Genomic DNA, 19,499 nt, shown 5'->3' with positions numbered 1-19,499 from the left:
TTGTTTTGTTTTGTTTTGTTTTTTGTTTTTGTTTTTGCTTTCTTTCCTTTTTCCGTTTTTAAACGGACTCTGAGGAATAATGGGGGAGGCGGTGCGGAGCTGTCACATGGCGGCCGCGCTCCGCGCGCTGCGGGACCCCGGGAGGCGGTGGCTGTAAAACCCCGCGGGGCTCCGGTGTGCAGCAGTAGCGTCAGACGGCGCTGCGGGAGCGCCTCCGAAGTGCTTTATGGAGGAGAAAGCTGCTGCTGTTCAGACTTCATCGCCTTTTCAAAACGCAACCCCTTAAAGTGTGCTAAACTTCTCTTGAGGAGTCTCTTAGCAGAGTTCCAAAAAGTTTGAGATTAAGTGTGAAATGGCCTCCTCAGTGTTTGGGATTACGGTCACACGTGGTTTTACTCCTTTGATTGGTAACTCAGTACTGTGTGTTAGCGTGTCCTTGATAGACATAACTTTTTTTTTTTTTTTTTTTTTTTTTGCTATGGTGCTGTTCACTGCCACTTTGCTCATGAACCACTCTCAGGAGTGACAACTCTCATTGCTGTTAGTGTTTGTTGTTACTTATTGCCCAAGTTGCACTGCCCTTTACTTCCCACTTAGCATTACATGTTGGTAAATAACTTTATTTCCTCATTTTTAATGACCTGTTGCACTTTGATAAAATGTGAACTTCTCATTTCATAGCTTTTAAGAAAACTTTTTTTTAATTTCCTCAACAGGAAGGAGTGAAGACTGAAAACAATGACCACATTAATCTGAAGGTGGCAGGGCAAGATGGGTCTGTGGTGCAGTTTAAGATTAAGAGGCATACACCACTTAGTAAACTAATGAAAGCCTATTGTGAACGACAGGTATGGATCTTGCCTCAACACACCAGAGGGTTTTCTTGGGGAGAGGGGATCTCCTAAGGGCTGGATGAAAACGATGAAGTCTTAAACTGTGTAAATATACAGAATGATAGGAGCTTAACAGGAGCTAGTTGTGTGGTGAGGGTGTATTGTTCTTAGGATCTGTTCTAGAAAGGACTGAGAGTGGTGACAGGAAATGGGTTAAACGAAGGTGGGTTATCTTTGTGAAATCTGGATTGTAGGTGGGGGCCGTTGCTCTGTGTCTCAAAATTGGTAGAGTGCAAAGGGTGAGTTAGGAACCTGCAGAAAGAACTTAAGGGAGAGTTGGGTGATCAGCATGTGTTATAACACTGTCTTAACTACTGGATTGCTCATAGAATTCTGATTTCTTAGCTTAATGCTTCCTTGTTAAGATGACAGAATGTCAATTAGCGTCTCAAGGTCTAAAAGTGTTTAACATCTACCTTAGGAAGGAGCATAATGATGAGACTTGTTTTTTCCTGATGCCATCTAGTTGTCAATCTGAAAGTCAGACTTTGTTCATACTGCTAATTAGGCATACTCAGTATTAAAATTCTTAAGCAGTGATTCAGGTTTGATTTTACAGAGGTAGAAGCTGTATGTAACAGAATTTAGCATCTTTCAATAATGAAAAGACATACTGCATGTAGTAGATGAAAATGGCAGTGACTGAGCCATGAATTATATGTTTAAAAGATCAAGACTATTTAAGACCACTTTCCCCCTCTTGAAATAATTATTGAAATATACTCTTGGTGAGATTAATATCCACAAAGGTACAGCTTTTTAGTATTTTTTTCAGCTAGCATTTATTAAGCTCAGAAGTCCTCGAGAACCTGCAAAAAAACCCAAAGGTTTCTAAATAGGCAAATGTGTATTTTAGGAAAGGCAAAGTCTGAGAACACAGCTCTGCAGAACCGGTTGCTGTCCTGACACGTAGCCACTTCTTTTCCTAAATAAGATGATGTTTTGAGTGAATGTTGCAGAATCTTAGACACACTAGAAGAATGTATTCACTGTGATCTATGAAGTCTTAACAGAAATTTTGCTCATCATAATATTCTTTAACAAATTTTTCCTTAAAACTTTCCAAAAGTCATCATTAGGCTGTTTCATTCTGTATTACATGTGTTCTTGCATGGCTAAATTGGGGCTCCTTTTCTGAGGGGTGCCAAAGCAGAGCCGTGCAATGCACTGCACTGACTTCAGAGCCCTGTGGGTTTCCTGTATGTTTAGGGAGAGGGGACACAGAAACTTCTCCGCTGGTTTAAGCAGGAATGAGTAGTAATCTTTTGTGGGTTGGAACAGGCCAGCAAAATGAGTGGTGTGTGTGGTAGAGATGCTGGTTCAAAATGCTCTTTAATAATTCTGGTGTTCAGAATATTAACTTCTTTGGAAAGTTCATTTCACCTGTATATGGAGAAACTTTGTTCGTTGGCTTCTTGTTCAAGGTCAAAAAGTTGCCATTGGTCACCCTATGCTACTATCCTATGCTAATAGGCAGCTGTTGCTTTCCTGGGAAAATGTTTTAGGATACCTTTGCTTTTGGGAAAGATTGAAAAAGCTGTTCTTAATGTTACTGTTCAACACTTGTTATTCAAAGTGCTGTATCTACTTTTTTTTTTTTCCCAGTGAATTATTATTACAAAGCATTATAAAAATCTTAGCCTTTGGGGTGACAACTTTATGCTAGAAATTACTGTAACTTTCAGTCAGAGGGTGGACACTGCTGCTTCTCTTAGTAATTGGACACAATACAGTGTTTAATGCAAAACAGATTGCAAGGACTTGTAATGAAATGCTTTGAAATGAGTGCATGAGGGGAGTATGAAAACTGCTTTATGCATCATGAATGATGGCTTTTAGTGACTGTACCACAATTCTAGTAACAAGTTAAAGAGAAAAGTAGTGAGTGGTTTCTACAAAACATAGCTCCTTTTGTGTTGCTTCTCTTTGCCCAGGGGTTGTCGATGAGGCAAATCAGATTCCGGTTCGATGGACAGCCAATTAATGAAACAGACACACCTGCACAGGTAAACAGAAAGCAAAACTAAAGGGCTGTATTTGAAAGTTGCTGCAGAAGTTGTTGCTGATGTTCCGATAGACCTACTTTAGAACTGTTGGAAATGAAATCTGAGACTCCTTGTGTGCTTTGCATAGCAAGCCTGTATCATTGTAGCAATAGAGGTGAAGTACAATGTTAGTAGGTGGTGAATCTTGCAAGACTGCCAGGTTATTCAGTCACAGCTCTGAAATAAGAACCAGTAAGGTAAGAAGTGAGTTTTTCCTGAAGCGGTAACTTCATTTTTTTTATAAAGGTTTTTTATAACGGGTGTTATCAGAGACCCTGCCTGTAAACTTGCATTTTGTAACACAAAAGTCATTTTTTTGCTATTTGTAATTTGAAGCTGTGTTTCAATGGCATAAAAGTAATGAATATCATGGAGTTCAGGTAGTCTATAATGTGATTAAAGCAAAGGCCATTCCAACACCCAGGTGGTTCACTGTCACTTAACTGTTTTTCTGTATTGCTCCACGTAGCTGCATTTAAATAGAATTTTACAGTTTTATATGATTTTTAGAATTACTCATTACAAAATAAGAGACTTATTTTTAGAAGGTTTATGGCAGATTCTCCTGAGAATGTGCTTCTTACAGCCACAATCTATGGAACTTTCAAACTTCAAATGCTGAGAATTGAAGCAACACGGTGCCTTTCTCTCCATCCATGTTATCCTGAAGCTGAGGATCAGTCTCTTTATACCTGCACTGAATGCCATAGACCAGTTTGATTTCTTGGAGCAGAAATTGAGACTGTTTGAAAAAGGTGCTATAACTTACAAGTTGTATTTCTAGTCTTGGTGCAGGTTTTGTCAGTAGGTAACGCATCCAGGAACAGCAACCGCAGACCTTACAGGGCGAGCAAGAATCGCAGTGATGCAGTGTTGCTGCTTCTCACCGGCAGATTGTTGTGTTGTTGACCATATGAAATGTTTTATTTGTTCGCAGTTACTGTCTGTTCTACTGCCTGGTTGGCCTAGGGGCTTTAATTGTAGTATGCTTTCTTTAGTGCTGTAGCCGAAGCCATTTGCACATTTGAACAACAGCAACAAAATGGAATTGTGGCAGTGTTCTAAGGTAAATGGAGGAATTAAACAGGAGAAAGAAGATGCAGTGGCAAAGCAGACAATAAAATGAAAGTATTAGAAACATTGATCTTTTCCATAGGAATTCCACAGTGCGCCCTGAAGTTATGTACAAGCATTAATTGCAGGACAAGTTACCCACTGGCATTTATTTCCACATCGTTTCTTTGCTTTTGAATCATGGTGACGTAGGTTAAATGCACAAAGTGATGATGATGATGGAGGGGAGTGGGACTGGGCTGGATAAGTTGCATAACAAACATGAAGAAAGGAAATGTGAAAACAACCCAGCTTATAGTAGTTGAAAGCTTTTTTTCTCTTTTCTGCTATAGTTGGAAATGGAGGATGAAGATACAATTGATGTGTTCCAGCAACAAACAGGAGGAGTTTACTAAAAAACAAACAAACAAAAAACAAACCACAAAAAAAGAACCTGCTACTTTCCTCTCCAGAACTGTGCTCCCACAGGCAACACGTTCACAATTAGAAAAATAAGACTTGGTTCAGCCACATCCTGACTACTGCAGTATAGTTTTCTCTCTTCTCTCTCTTGATTTTTTTTTTCCTATTCCTTCTATTGTACATAAAGTAACTGGTGTATGTGCACAGACAAAACACATTTTTTTTTTTTAACTAAATGGCCAATGGTATGTTTTGATCAACATTTAATGGAGATGGGGTGGGAAAACAAACTGGTTCTGTGAAAATGCCCCTTTCTCCATTAGTGGCATGCTCCTTCTACTTTTATCTTTATATTCCAGTAAGTTATTTTGCTCTCCTTGTTTAAAAACAAAAACCTTACATACTTTGTTTGATTGGATAATTTCAATGTTTTTCTTTTATCATTGTAAAACCAAGGACAATTTTATAACTTTTTTGTACGTAGCTGTTACATTGTAGAGCAATCTGTCTAAGTAGGGGTAAATTACTCTTTAAAAAAAAAAAATCCTAGATAGTTCTCCCTTCTAGTAAAGCGTCTTGTTGTTTAAATAAACTTCTTGTTTAAAATAACCAGTTTTCTTTTTTTTTTCCTCCCCTGTGGAATAATAGTACTCGGAACTTGTAGCTATTTCTCTGCAGCACTTTATGTTTTTCATTTCTTAATTTTCTGTGTGGTAAGCAAATAAACATACTCCCCAGTTGCAGTGGGAAGACTGTTGAAAAATGAAAGGCTTCCCTGAGAGCTCTCAGCCAGCCAACCAGCAATGGAACTGGAAATAGAAGTCTGCTTTCTCTTATTTTGATTTGTGTGTATGTTCTGCTAAGCCAAAAATGTTTGATTAGGCAAACTGCATAATACTGGACCTACTTGCCTATGGTTTTGGGTTGGGTTCTTTTTGTCAGTCTTTCTTAGAAGCACCGATGTTGTTACAAAAGCATATTTAATACTTTGTGTTTGAATGCCTTTTGATGTAAACGTTAAGTTATAAAGAGACGTTCATTTTGTTAAACATTCAGTTTGCCATGGTATCAAATGGGAGATGCTTGGAAATGTAAAGCAAAAATAAAAAAGTGAGTTTTCTTTTTGGGTGTATTCAGCTATGATGATGAGGATTCCAAGTTTTGGTTTACCATTGCAGTGTTCCTGCCTGAAGGGGAGGAAAGGCTGTGTCTCCTCGGCACGCTGGGAGAGCAACAATGATGCTTTTCATTATTTTTTTCCACAGGGCTGTGGTTCTTCAGTTTTCTTGGGGGAGATGAGAGGTTGCAGTGAAACCTGTGAATGTGAAAGATTATAGAACTGTCTGCTCAGCAGACCCAATGCATTCCCTAATGTCCTAGGAATGTTCAAGTATTTCTGGTAGTTGCGAGTAGTTAATGCCCTCTCAGGTACTGTTAGCAGAGCTTACCTTGTGGTGATAGTTTTTGTAACAGTCAGTTCAAGAAGCAATAGATATGTGCTTGGCCTGAGTCTGCTGGATCAGGACATCCTTTGATTTTGTGCCAAAGTGATGGACTCATGAATTTAGTGCATGGACAATTATTTGTTCAATTTACATCATGATTTTAAGTTATTTAATGTTAAATTAATTGCATGTAAAGTAGACTTAGAAAGATGGTATTTGGTTTTTTGTTTGTTTTTGACTGTGTAGCTGAAGGATTTCACTTCTGTGCCATTGTTGTAACTTTTAGACAAATCTCATGCTAACTGGATAATTTCTTATTCTGGCATGTATCTCGTAGACTTCTGTGGCACATTGCAAGGTCAAAATTGCTATTTTGTGAACGAATGTTTTCATAGAGCTATGAAGGCCTGGAGAAAAAAAAAAAAAAAAAAGCAGGGTGGCTATGTTTCAATGCCTTCCATAGGTTAGACATAGAATGTATTCCTCTCAGACTTTGGAATCTCTGGCTTCCAACCTGGCTAGACAACTGATAGCACCGTATAGAATTCTTTCAATTGGAAGTCATGCCAGGACTTCTCCCAGGTGAAAGTTGTCTTTATTTTGTTTGGCCAAAAAAAGATGTTTGGACTTGTTCTAGTTTCTGAAGAAAGGGTGAGGTCTCCTAAAGTACAGCTTTTTTTTTTTTTTTTTTTTTTTTTTAGCCTGAGTTAAGACTGTGGAGCTCAAAACTCCCTGCCGTATCTTGTCTAGTATCTTTCTTTCCTGAGGCAACAAAAGTCAAGTGACAGCTGTGGAGCAGTATGCTTTCAAAAACAGTGTCTTAATTTCATTAATTCATACAGTGGTACTTCATCTGTCGTTAACTTAGGAGCAGGGCTCTTGTAATATGTTCTGTTGATAAAGCGAGGCCATCTAGAAATGAATTGTGTCTAGCTATAACCAAAATTCTCCTGTACAAAAGTATAAGAAAAACTTTCTTTTGTGGCATTCAATTGATGTGGCAGCCATGGAAATACTCCATCATAAATTGAATTTTCCTTTAGCATTTGGCATCACACTCCTAAAAGAAATGAGGAGGCACTGATCACTTAAATCTATCAGTTCCTAACACTGTTTTGCTATTCATCTGAGATGGCTCCTGACATTTCTAGAATAGTTCCTTGAACAGTACAGCGTGAGGTGTATGTAAGGTGATGAATGCTGACTTTTTCCCCCTCAACTAGTTTTTTAGAATTCTTTTGTGGTTATGCAAATACTTGCCTTGTGACAGAACTTCTTCCTTGTTAGCACTACCCCTGTGTTGCTTAGAGGATTCACCTGTGAGTTGCTGTTTGCTGGGACTTCGGTGATTTTCCTGTGACTTCATCTTCTGTAAAAAGCTATAGCTAAGTTCAGCAGTTCAGAAGTAGTATGAAGTCACAGGGCTATAAACCATCCATTCAGACCGCATTATTGGGAGATTTTCAGATTTTTGATCTGGCTTAATTTCTGATAGATCTTGTGTTTGCTGTAGTAGCCCAAGGAACTGCCAGAAGTGCACATATCAGAAGATAAAGGAAAATTGGCAAAGAGGTCTTGTCACGCTGGTTGACAGGTAAGTTTTTAATGTTTACTAAAAAGCTGCTGCTTTAGGTAATTAACAGTGGTATCAAAACAGATACAACATCTCTGCAAAGGTTACGGTCAAATACAGGTCATTTTCTCAGAGGAATATTTCTTTCCTGGTACCTTTACTTGGTTACTTCTGAATCTGACAATGTAATCCAAGTGCTGTCACTTTGTCTGCTGGATACTGATTCTATTGTGACCCTACTGCAATATTAATGAAAAAGCATAATGTGGCTGGCTCAAAGACATAATGCTTTCTATGCTTTAGCCAGTTGGAAACGATTCAATTTCTAAAGAATAGCAATATATTTTCAAATCTGAAAACAAACAAGCAAAATGCTTCCTTGATCTTTATCTATTAAATTGAAAATGAAAATTAAACAGGAGGGTTTTTAATAGTTTAGATAGTAGCCTCCTCCTTGTGTGCTTTTTATCAGCTTATATAATACACTGTTCTGTATTATAAAAAAAAGGTCTAGAAACATTTAAGTAACTTGAATTATTTTTAATTGTAGTACACCTGTGACCTACTGTACTTCAATCTTTGGATTACTGATGTTGTTCTGGCTGTTAGCTTGTTGCCAAACTGTGTTCTGCTACTACAGCATTCTTCCCTGGTAGTGAAGACGTAGCATGATAGACTGGAGTTTGTTCCCTGTTCTTAGTTTTGGTTGGCCTTCAAGATAATTCATTTCAGACATTTCCCATTTTTTCACTTGTGGCATGGGATTAATTGCTTTAACGCTCTTGAAAAATACAGCATCTGCTTAGAAGGATAAGCTTGAACCTAACCTGTGTGATACCTGCCTTCCATGAACAGACACTATGCATCACTTCAGATGCAAGGCTTGGCCTGCTCAATCCATCTGGAGCAGAAATGGTTAGCTGAAATTTAGTTTGAGTTGTGAGTGAATGGATGGGAGAAGACAAGATTGAGTCAAAACCTCTTTTTGGTACTATGTGCTTGGAGATGGGGGGGAATGTCTTCTGTGACTGTCGTAAGTATCTGAGACTGGCATGAAAAGCCCTTGGTCTTGGAAGGATCATCAAGTTGAGGCTTTTCACAAACCAGCAGTATTTCTCCTTGCCTAGCCTTGATATACATTTTCTGGAGCCTCATTCAGAGTTCCAGTTTTTTTTTTACATTCATTGCAGGATGAGTTTTAGCAACTGATGGAATTGTTTGGTTAAAACAGGAGAATCGCTGGTCAAATCTCATAACCCTGGAGACAAGTATAAGTCCAGTTTCTGTGACAATCTTCGTAACTCCCTTGATCTTGTTATTAGTAAACAATTGGCAAAGCAGCTTTTATTTAAAGCCTAACCTGCATTCAGGGCTGTCTCAGCACTTCAGAGATCGGTGGAGTCTCTTGGAAATACTGAAGTTTTAGAATCTTAAAGCTGTATTTTGAAACTAGCTTTGTCAGAGTAAATGAGTTTCTCCACATTTAAAATAAATAAGAGTATTAATAATAAAATTTATTTCTAAGGGCCATGGGAGTGTTCAGACTTAAGATTCAGATCCTGTGGGTTTGAATAAAAGGCTTTTCAGTGACAAAATATTTCTGAAAGTTCCCAAGAGAGCAGATGCTTCGTGTAGATTAAAACTTGCCTTTAATGTAACTTCAGGAAGGCATGATGGGACAGTATTCCCTGAGGACTTCAATAGCGATGGTATTTGTTTTGTTTTTAACAGGAGTTTCTTATAGATCTTAGCTTAAAAAAGTAAAGTAACACGGTCCTGTTTTTGTAGTTGTAGCAATTCAACTCCTTCCTGAGTAGGCTGATTAAGGCTGATTATTCAATTGATTTCATGTTATACGTGGAGTGAAGCAACACAACCAGAAGTTGCGGTTTCCTGACCAAAAATGAGTATTTTTAAGATTTTAAATCCAAAGTGTTTGGAGAGTATTAAAGACTGTTGTTAGTGCAGATTGGGAGCGACGTCCGGAGCAGACACGGGTGTTCTTTTCCTCTTCCTTAAGCACGTACCATTGAAGTACTAATGAAAGGCACGTTTCCCCGGGCGGTCCCTGTGCGTCCGTTTTGGAGCGAAGCGATCGGCGAGGCCTGCAGCTGTGCGGCCTGGAGATTCCGCGTCACACTGAGGCGGAGCTGCGGTTCCGTGCAGCCGCACGGCTGGGCGCCCCGCTGCTGAGGGGGGACGCTCCGCTCAGCGGACGGCGTCGTGCGCCGCGCCAGCCCGCCCTTCGCAGGCGGCGGCCACGGCCTCGCCGGACGCTCCGGCACCGCGATGGCCGCTACGGCTATTGTTCGAACGTAGATTGGTGCGCTCCGAGGAGCTCTGCGGCTACTGCAGGCCAGGTTCCCTCCCAGCGTGGGCACGGGCGTGAGGGATCCTTTGCAGGGATGGCCAAACGGGTGGTGGGACGGGCGCACACGGCCCGCGGCGCCTGAGGTGAGGAGCGGCCTGCAGAAGGAAGCGGCGCGGTGACTTTTGTGTCGTCTCGCGTGCGGAGAAGCCAATCCCGGCGCACCTTAAGTGAGCGGCGCGTCCTTCCGCCAATCGCTAACGAAAGCCCTCATCGCGCAGGTGCGGTCGGTTGCCGTGGAGCCGACGTATTGCTCGACCAATGAGATTTAGGGGATGAGGCGGGACGCCTCAGAATAGACGGCGAGGCGGGCCGAAGGGTAGAGTGGCAAGGCGTTGTCTAATAGAAACTCGGCGTTGTGTTTGAACCGTCCACTGAGAGGACAGCTAGGGGGGCGGGCCTTACGCGCTGCATAAAAGGTGCGGCAGGGGCGGGGGGGGGGCTGCGTTTGTCACCGGCAGTGGTGAGGGTACGGCGAGGGGGGAGGGAGCTCCGTTCCCAGTACCGTCACTTTTCACCACCGCCTTAACGGAGCCCTTCCCCCGTCTTCTCCATCCTTGCCGCAATGACCACCACAACCATCTTCTCGGGCATGGACCCCAGCGGCAGGAACAGCTCCAGGTCCGGAGGGGAAGAAGGGGCTCCGAGGCCTTCGGGATCGTTAGGGCAGCGCGTGGCGGGGCTGCGGTTCCCCGTCAGCTCAGGCTCTGCAGGCGGCGGGAGGGAGCAGCCGACGGACCCCGGGGCGACGCCGGCCCGGGAGGCACGAGCAGCGGCTGGGTCGGGGCTGGGAACACGCCGGGCCGAGCAGGAGGCGGGGGCGGGCCGCACCCAGCGAGGGCACAGCCGGCCGTTTCGGGGCTCGCCAGGGAGGGGAAGGGACCGAGCCACGCGATGGCTGTGGGTGGGGGGCGAGCCGCGAGGGTGGGAGCTCGCAGGACTCGCCCTGGGCTGCCGCCCGCCTCAGCCGCTTCCTAACAAAGAAGGTAGGCGAATCCTTCGGCCCGGCGCAGCCACGCAGCCGGAGCGCCCCGGGGATCGCCGCTCCGCTCCCCTTCCTCGATGTCTGCCGTCGTCCCCCCTGCCCGCACCGCGCCGAGCGGTCCCGGCGTTTGGGTGGGGCCGAGGCGGCTCTATTGTCTGCTCCGCCGCCCTCCTCGCCCCCCGCCCTACCTGCGCACCGCGCTTTCTCCCCTCGCGCGGGTGACCGCCGCCCGCTCCGCGGTGCCCTCACCGCCATGCGGCGGTGTCCGTTTCATTGATCTCATTGTGTACGACCGCTTTAACGGGCTCACACCCGGCTCGCAGCGAGCATGCTCGAGGGGAGGGGGAGGGAGTGGGGGCGACGCCTTTCCTCGGCTCCGTACCCCCGGGCCTCGAGGCGTCAGGGAGCGCGGGACTCGGCGGGCCCGGACGGAGCTGGAGGCGGACCTGGAGCTCGCGCGGAGCGGCTCTTGGAACAAAGGGAACTTCGGGAAGGTGCCTGGAAGGGTCGCGGTCAGCGCCGCGCTTCTCAATACGGCGCGGCCGTCTTCTCAATACGGCTTTGGCTTGGCGGAACAGTAACTAACAAAAAACGCTTGAAAAGCCCTTCCTAAATATGGGCGGATTCTCAGTGCAGCACGGCGGGTGCCAGGTGTGATGTTAAGAATAGTGCTTTGCTGAGGCACGCTCAAATACCTCAGGACTGGGAGAATCTTCTAATGAACCTTCATCTAGCATTGGCAGAAATGATCACTTAACGGTTTAAGTAATTGCTCTTTTGCTTCAGTTACTTTTTCTGTTAATCTCATTAAGTCTTTGCAAACTGTTACACTGTTAAGAGCAGTGGTTTCGCTGCTGTAGTAGAAGAAAGATGATGTAATGGTAAGTGCAACAAATGTGGCATAAAAAAATGCAGGCACTTCTTCTGTATAAGGAAAAAAAAAATGGCACTGGCAATTCAGGATCATTGTATCATCTCCGTTCAGAAGGGAGAAGCAGCAAATTTTAGGAGTGTTCTTGGATTTCTTAAAACGCATGACCCAATTGGCTGGGGTCTTCCCATTGATTATGTATTTGGAGATGGATTTTGTAATGAAAATCAGGTTAGCAACAGTAAATACCCATTTCAGACATTTTCATTATTTTCTTACTGTGGTCTTGAAGTCCCATAGACTGGGAAAGTGTTTCTGAGTTGCATCTCCAGCGCAGTAGGCACCAAGCCTCAAAAAATCCAAGTGCTGTTTGCAGTGGTGCTGGCGCTGCAGATTCTGACATCGTCTTTGTGTGGAATTCACAGCTTTGGTGTATTCACCATAGAAAACACAGGTTGTTCCATTCTGACTTTTTATAGTTCTAGTGTTTTATTAAACTGTTGGAAGAGGGAACGTGTCCCTTCCCTACCTACATCGACTTCATTTGGGAGCACTGGGTGCATTGGAAACACCATTCTGTTGGTGTACTGAAATGTTTTTAACATCAGCCCGGTAGCCTGCCCCAAATTAATTTTTCTGATTGAAGAAATCTAGACAGAGGCTGCAGTCCAGTCATCAGTGTTGCAAGCAGCACTACGGCTCATGCCAGATTTTACTCTTTGCTGTACCACCAATGTGAAGATTAATTGCCTTCACAGGGTTCTTTAAAAAGAGAAGAGAAGAGCAAAGATAAAAGAGAAGAGCAGTGGAGATAAAATGCCTGGATTGAATTATGGGAAACCATTTAGTTTTATAGTTTGAGTTACGCAGTCAAGACATAACAGTGAGTGTTGGTTATTAAACGCTGTAATACAGACACCTCATGTTTACATTTGGCAGTGCTCAGCCCATGCAGCTACCCGCTACAAGAGCCAGCAGTGCTCTCTTAGCATAGTGGGCTTTCTGTGTATGTTGGGAGTGCTGCTTAGTAATGCAGGCTGTAAGGCTGAATCTCTCTGCAGAGTGCTGCGTCCTCCTGGCGGTGGTTCCAACTTTTCCTTGGGTTTTGATGAACCAAAAGAACAGCCCACACGAAAGAACAAAATGGCATCCAGCATCTTTGGAACTCCTGAAGAAAATCCACCTTCCTGGGCTAAATCGTCGGGTAAGAACACTGCTTTCTTTGCAGGTTTGCTGACATGCATTAATCCATTTTTGGGATTGGCCTGAAGCTGCTGGTGTCTGTGGTTGGAAACTGAAGTTCATTTCTTGCTTTGTAGATCAGGGCTAGAAATTAGCATTACTGACGTGGGATTTATTATTATTTATTTAATATGTAAACATCGGACCTAGGTGTTGTTGCAAGCAGGTAGCTAAGAGAGAGTGTATTTTTGGATGCAATTTCTCCAGATTAATTATGTTAGAGCAGGGCAAACTTGTGACTTAGTATATTATTGTAGTAATTATTGTTCTTGATCAATCAGAGAAAGCTTTGCTTTGTGTTGTACCTGCAGCTGGGATTAAATTTCCATTTCTCTAGATCATTTCCTAAACAGATGGCCCTGGGACCCTGCTATCCATCTAAGCGATGCCCTCAGCTGCACAAAATGCTCTTGTAATTTGTGAGTCATTATGTAAAGAACCAGGACAAACTTTGAATGGTTAAGCTTTAATTCAAAAAAGAAGTAGAGGGAGGAGGAAAAGAAAATAAAACATGCCTCATCACTTTTTCATCTACTTTCCCAGTAAGTTTATCTTGCAACCTAATTAGAATCAATCTCTGCTGCTAGGGACAAAGCCAGGTGAAATCAGAGAAGACATTGAACCATCTGGAGCACAGAGAAACTCAACTGATGCTAACTGTGGAGACGTAGATCCAAAGGTCAGTATGCTTCCTGTAAAGAGCATGGTAATGGGCTACATTGCTCTCTGGCTGCTTTGTCAGTGACATATGCACAGTTGAAAGCCCTGTAGAGTTTGAAACCTTGTTCTTAAATCTGTTCTTACTGTGCAGGTTCCCTTTTCCACGTGATAGTTCTTGCATGTTGTGGAAGGGTTGGATTCTTCTAAATGTGTATTTTCTAGACTCTTAACTTTTCTTTCTTCCTGATGGGACAGCAGTGAAGTGGTGTGAGATCTTGCTTCAGCCTTAAGCATGCAGTTGTGTTTTAACACAAAGGTTAGCTACAGTGAACTCTGAGTTTATTGACTTACGTGGGATTTGGTCTCATACCCAGCACCATGCTTCCCAGTGGCAGGAATGCTTGTTACATTTGTGTTGATGCCTTTAGTAACGCCATCAGATGTGTTTCTTTCCATGTGAGCTGTTTACTTGATAGCGATATGGAGCATGATTCGTAGTGTTACCCTGGCTTTTGCATTATGTACGAATACAGTTAATGGGGAAAACAGGATGAGAAGTCATTTCACTGAAGGTAGGAAAAAAGAAAGGGAAGCCAAGAACGGCTCACACTCGCATAAATAAATTCTGTAGGTGGACAAGAAATGTCTCAAGTTTTAGGTTTCCAGAACAGAACTAGATAGGTAAATTTTTGGCAGATATCTTTTCCCTCATGAGTTGTAAATGACAGGTTTTATTTTGATAGCAGGCATCAATCATCAGTTTAACCCATCTCTGTTGTTAGAAGTGTATTTGAGCCTCAGAATTGTTTGTTAGATAAAACGTCTTGTTCCAAGTTAACAAAAGTGAGATATATAAATTTGTAACTGCTGCCACAGAACACAAAAATAAATGATTTAGTCTTAATTCTATTTTCTGTTTTATTTATTTAAATAAATGTGTTACCATTCTCAGCTTTGCAATCATGATTCTCATAATAGAAAATATTTTAATGTTGTGCAGTGATTAAAACTACAGACAGAAGCTAGAGCTTCTGAGGGGGATTTTTGTGTACTAATATCCTGACAACTGAAAGTTCACTTTGTAGTTATCAACTTTCATAGATTGAATGTTGCTAAAACCTTATGCTATTGTGGAACCCTTGCTGCTGCTAGAGGACTTGCTGTATCTTTGTGTCAAGTTACATTCTGAAGAGGTTGATCATGAAGAGAATGTTTAGCTGTTTATGTAATGAAAGAAATTTTATCATTGTCAGAAACTGGTATCTCAAAAGCTAAATACACCGGATGGAATGAATGTTCTTGGCTTTACTAGCAATTACACGTTAGGTGTTGGAAAGAGTCACTTAGGAAAAAAGAGGAGACACTGATGGCTAATGGCTTAATTTATTGTCATTGCTGCTTGACAGTTCCAGTGTTCTGGTTCCTGTCAGTTATGCCTAATGAGGGGTGCTGTACACAGTAGTGCTCACGGCCACCCGCATCTTTCACAGTGTGGGCATCGCATGTATACTGATGTTACACGTCATTGGGATTACTTCAACTGTATCTTTGTTTAAACTTCTAGAGTTGTGTTACATAACTGACCAGTTGATGAAGTAAAATTGTTCACTGTAGGAATTGGTGCTTACAAATCCATTGTTTTAAATCTCTTGAAACATGCATCGAGAACCATTTGCTCTACTCTGGTATCTGCCTGTGAGAGTGGTGTCAGTCCAGAAGTGCTTCAGTGGGTCTGCCAGAATGTTGCTTGGCAGAGCAGTGTGTCCAGCTGCAATGGCTTGATCAGTCACAGTGTGAGTGCCCTCTCAATGGAAGCCAGGTAAAACTACGTTTTGAACTATAAGTTATAATGTGTTCCTCTCTTTTCTAGGGAGGAGATGGCGGTGGTGAAACATTCGGTGAGTAACTCCTTCAGGCTTGTTGTAAAAACATTTTCTCAAAATAGAAGAAGATGGGAGAAAAAAAAAATCTCAAGAGAGCTTGGTTTGCCGTTTGAACCCATCAGATCATGAAATTACCTAAGTGCTTCATCAGAAATTGCTGGTGGTGATACAGAATGTAATAGCAGAATGCCTCTGTTAGACATCACGTTAAAAACGAGAGCAGTCCTGTTCATTTATTTTGCCAGCAGCAGCAACTGGTATCAAGATCTAAATTTGTAAGGCAAGGTGGATACCATCCAAAGACTTGTGTGATTGATAGATTGTACTACACTGTAGTAGCTTGTAATTAAATAGTACAGTCAACTCCAGAGATTTCAGGTTTTGCTTTTACCTCTGTCTTATTGTCTTCCCACACAGTAAACGCTCAATTCACAGAAATAATCAAGAACAGCTATTGCATCTGAAAGCATCCTCATTTATTAGATTTCAAGTTCCTGATGCTTTTTAAATGCTGATTTTTTTGTAAGGAAGTAATTAATCATAATGCAGATTTCACCTGGCAGAATGTATGTTTATCTTGAGGGCTTTTTATGTAGCTCTGGCGCTGGAAATCTCTCCTTAGCAAGATTTTCGTTGAGAATAGCTGACTTCCTGATGTGAGGAATATGTCTGTTCACCAAGTACTTCTAAGTGTTACTTCTAACACCTTAGAATTGTGGAAGATCTTTAAAGATCTCCATATCCTGAACCGACTTCTGCTGGGAAGGTGAAAAGTTTTCCAGAGTGCCTGCTAACTACCTCTGAATGTTGTATTTCTGGCCAAAAAGCTCTTTGGAGCATCTTGCTCTTCTAGCAGACTGTGATGCAGCATGCTGCTTCTAGTAGAACTATGCAGGCTTGCTCAGTATTTCTTTCTCAAGACTGTCTGCTCTTAACTGGCATCCTAGTGTGCGCACTTAGAGTTCATGCCTCAGGCAGGAGAATGTGGTTTTGATACTTTTTTGAGTCTGCAGGCTCTGCTCTTCTCCTGGTACTTGTTAAAAGCAGCTCACCGTGGTGTCAGGAGGAGTGGTGAGGCAAGAACAGATGAGATTGGAGGCAGCAGAAATAGGACTGCTTGGGTTAGCAACAGCTGTCCGAAACAGAGTGAAAAAATGATATGCTGGCTCTTGGAAGTTGCCATTCTCACAGGTTGAGTGTTTGTGGGCCTTTGGAGTGGTTCCAGAAGGTGACAGGAAAATGTTCTTAGCAAGTGCTGAGTAAATGTATGCTGGAAAGGGGTTTTCCGAACAAGTAAAGTAACAACTTAGCATTCCCAACTGAAGTTTACTGCTGTTGTGGCTATGGCAAAAATTAAATTTTTGAAGACAGTCCTGGCAAAATAAAAATGTCAGCACGTGTTTGGCTGTTAAACTTCTGTTGATGGTACTTCGAAAGGAGTAGAAAGCTAGTGCTCACTGGAAGTGGTGTATATGACAAGTACCTGAGAATCTTGATGTGCTGTTGAATTAATCTCGTCCTTGTTGGCTTTGGGTATTTTACCTTAATGTGGAGTACAGAGTCCTGTTGAGCTAGCCGTGTCACTTCATCGCTTCATACTCCTGCTGTGCGAGATATCAGACATGAGCTGGTGAGCGTCCACTTATCGTGCATGTGACTTTTGCACTTGACATTATATGGCTGTCTCCTGGGCTTTCAAGGGAACGAATGTGCTTCCAAAAAAAGCTATTTGCTTACAAACTCACAGCATAACTATAGTTTTAATAAGCTTCCATCATTACAAGATGTTTCCTCTTCCGGTTTTGGAAATGATTTTCTGTATGTAACTGATTATAAAAACTTAAGGTAAGTGTCCAGAGGGATATGTACTTTCTATTAGTCATGTCTGTCCAGGAGAAGAGAACTTGTGCCTTTTGCAGAAATGTTTTTGCTTCTTGTTTGAACGCTGTAGTTCCTTTTGCACATCAAAAGTTCCAGTAGTTTGCAGCGTACTTGGCAGCAAACTAACTCAGAGATTATACCCTTTCTGATAAGGAAGAACTTCAACATCTGATCTGAGAAGTGCCAGTGTATGTATCGGATGGCTGAAGGAGTCTCTAACAAGCTGTAGAAACTTTCCGGAAGTCTCCTGTGATAGGAGGTTTTTTTAAATTCAGTTAGCACCTTGTACTTGATTAATGGGACTGACTAAAGAGAATTAGACAGCACTTAAGACGGTCACAAGTGACTGTAATTACATTAAGGTGAAATCTGGTGTTCAGTAGAAAGTTTGTCATCATGAGTTCTTGCAGTACTCCAGCAGCCTGCTTGAAGCACAGGCTGCTGTGAATGAAGCACTGGGGGCTGTGTGAATGGTGGCCGTGGCTGCTGTTGTTCCCAGCTTGCTGAATAAGCAGGCAGCAGCATACCTGAGCTGCAGAGGCTTTGAGCTTAAGGCTTTGTATTTAACTGCTTTGTTCTGATGTGCTTGTGGGTTGGTGAAGGCAGCAGAGAATCTGAGGTTGCATGGAAACTATAAGCTGCCAGAGTTCTTGGAGATTATTATAAGCATGGATGTGCAAAGGGTCACAAGTGGGTTTTGTGTTTCTGATAAAATCTTGCATCAAAGGTTTTTTAAAAAGCAATGCTAAGTTGCCACAGCATTGGTGAAAAGCATCTCCTGTAATAAAAAGCTAGATAAAAAACAGCAGGTGAAAGGCAGGATTTAGTAATTGCTGTTGGGGCAGTGGGAAGTGGTGCTGGGATTAGTTTTATTGGGTGCCTTCATCCATGACCTGGAAGAGGTAATGAACAGTTAAGTCTTCGATTTTGCTGGCAATGGCTAAGTTTTGTTAAGTGGTCAAAAGTGCTGATGGTGAGAAAATCTTGCTGTGTTTAGGCCTTTGGCTTGTAACTAATTCTGTTAATCTGCAAAAATGTGAGATGCTAATGATCTCGTGGTCCTCATTAACTGTCAGTGAAGTAGATACATAAATTATTTGCTAGAGTATCTAAAGTGCTTCCTGTGAGTAATTCCTTCTGTGTCCTGTCTTGTGGTTGTTGAGAACTACTTAAAACAGATGGAACTGGCATGTGCTTTCCAGGGAATGTAAATTTGAGCCTGCCCGTACATGGATTTGCATTCCCTGGTCTGCTCTATGCGAAGTCCCAGAGGTGTCAGATATTCTCTCCTCTAACAAAATTGGGAATGTGGTGTGAATCTTAACTCCTGCTTGTAAGTACTGATGCTTCTGTGACTCCATTTCCAGCACTTGCTCAGACTTGAGTTAAAATTATTAGGGTGGTCACAATCTATGTACAAGACTTGATTGTAGCTGCTTGTCAGTTAAAAAATAAAAAAAATTGAATCACTGGGGTCCCCTAATAGCATCTAAGAGAATGCAACTCTTAAATGCCTGAAACTCAACTGAAGGCATCAGGGTTCTGAAAAGTATTTCAGGCAGCTGGAAGTCTGTCTTGCCAACAGATGACAGCAGCTCTGTGTGACTGTAAGGCTGGAGAAAACTCAAAGGAGTTGATCTTCTGCCTAAGCCAGAGAAACCCTCTGGCTTTTATCATCCACATCAAACACCTTAAAAAAGCTTCTTTTTTTCTAGGAAACACTGAGGCTGATGTAGAGGCTGCTCCAGGTCAGAATGAAGAAAAATCCCTGCCTGCTGCACCTGTTCCTAGCCCAGTAGCACCCGCACCTGCACCATCCAGGAGAAATCCACCCGGTGGCAAGTCCAGCCTAGTCCTCGGTTAAACCTTTCCTTTCCTGACTTGAACTTGTGTCTGTTTTTGCCCACCCTTCCCCCCCCATGCTTTTGAACTGCAAAACTTTATTCTTACTGTAAAAAAAAAAATTCTTTTTTTTTACCATTTTTATTTTTTTTTTTTTTTTTTTTTTTTTTTTTTTCAGATCAAGGTTTTTTTTCCACTTTTGTCCTGTGTTTTTCCCCTAGATCTGCTGGAAGTTACATGAGTGTTTTCTAGTGATAGACTTGAGGGAAAGCTTTATGAAGTATAGTAATGTAATTCAAAGGAAAGTAGATAGGTTCTAAGTGTGCTTTAGAGGG

The 19,499-nt window shown here is 42.3% G+C and overlaps 2 protein-coding genes across 3 annotated transcripts in view; both read left to right on the top strand.

Annotated features, from left to right (window-relative positions):
• Positions 1–5,023, top strand: part of SUMO2 (small ubiquitin like modifier 2) — a 5,728-nt gene extending 705 nt beyond the window's left edge. Inside the window, exons 2-4 of one of the 2 annotated variants that reach the window (XM_042833075.1) lie at positions 717–848; positions 2,828–2,899; positions 4,345–5,023. In XM_042833075.1, coding sequence (XP_042689009.1) covers positions 717–848; positions 2,828–2,899; positions 4,345–4,407 — 267 coding nt within the window. In that variant the 3' untranslated portion in view covers positions 4,408–5,023. Of the gene's footprint in view, positions 1–716; positions 849–2,827; positions 2,900–3,524 lie in introns of both variants that reach the window. The other variant, XM_042833076.1, reaches the window with a different exon arrangement.
• A 5,223-nt stretch (positions 5,024–10,246) lies between these two features.
• On the top strand, positions 10,247–19,257 carry JPT1 (Jupiter microtubule associated homolog 1). Its single transcript, XM_042833013.1, has 5 exons — positions 10,247–10,421; positions 12,718–12,860; positions 13,486–13,577; positions 15,429–15,456; positions 19,038–19,257. Exons 1-5 carry the CDS (start codon positions 10,366–10,368, stop codon positions 19,184–19,186), a joined length of 468 nt encoding a protein of 155 aa, XP_042688947.1. The 5' UTR covers positions 10,247–10,365; the 3' UTR covers positions 19,187–19,257.
• Positions 19,258–19,499: the final 242 nt, after the last annotated feature.

This window comes from Centrocercus urophasianus, unplaced genomic scaffold (genome assembly GCF_019232065.1).
Source record: "Centrocercus urophasianus isolate 14NV4802_14NV808 unplaced genomic scaffold, USGS_Curo_1.0 seq_40, whole genome shotgun sequence".
Classification (NCBI taxonomy): domain Eukaryota; kingdom Metazoa; phylum Chordata; class Aves; order Galliformes; family Phasianidae; genus Centrocercus; species Centrocercus urophasianus.
Note: the sequence above shows the minus strand (reverse complement) of the source record. Positions and strands in the feature narration are given on the sequence as shown.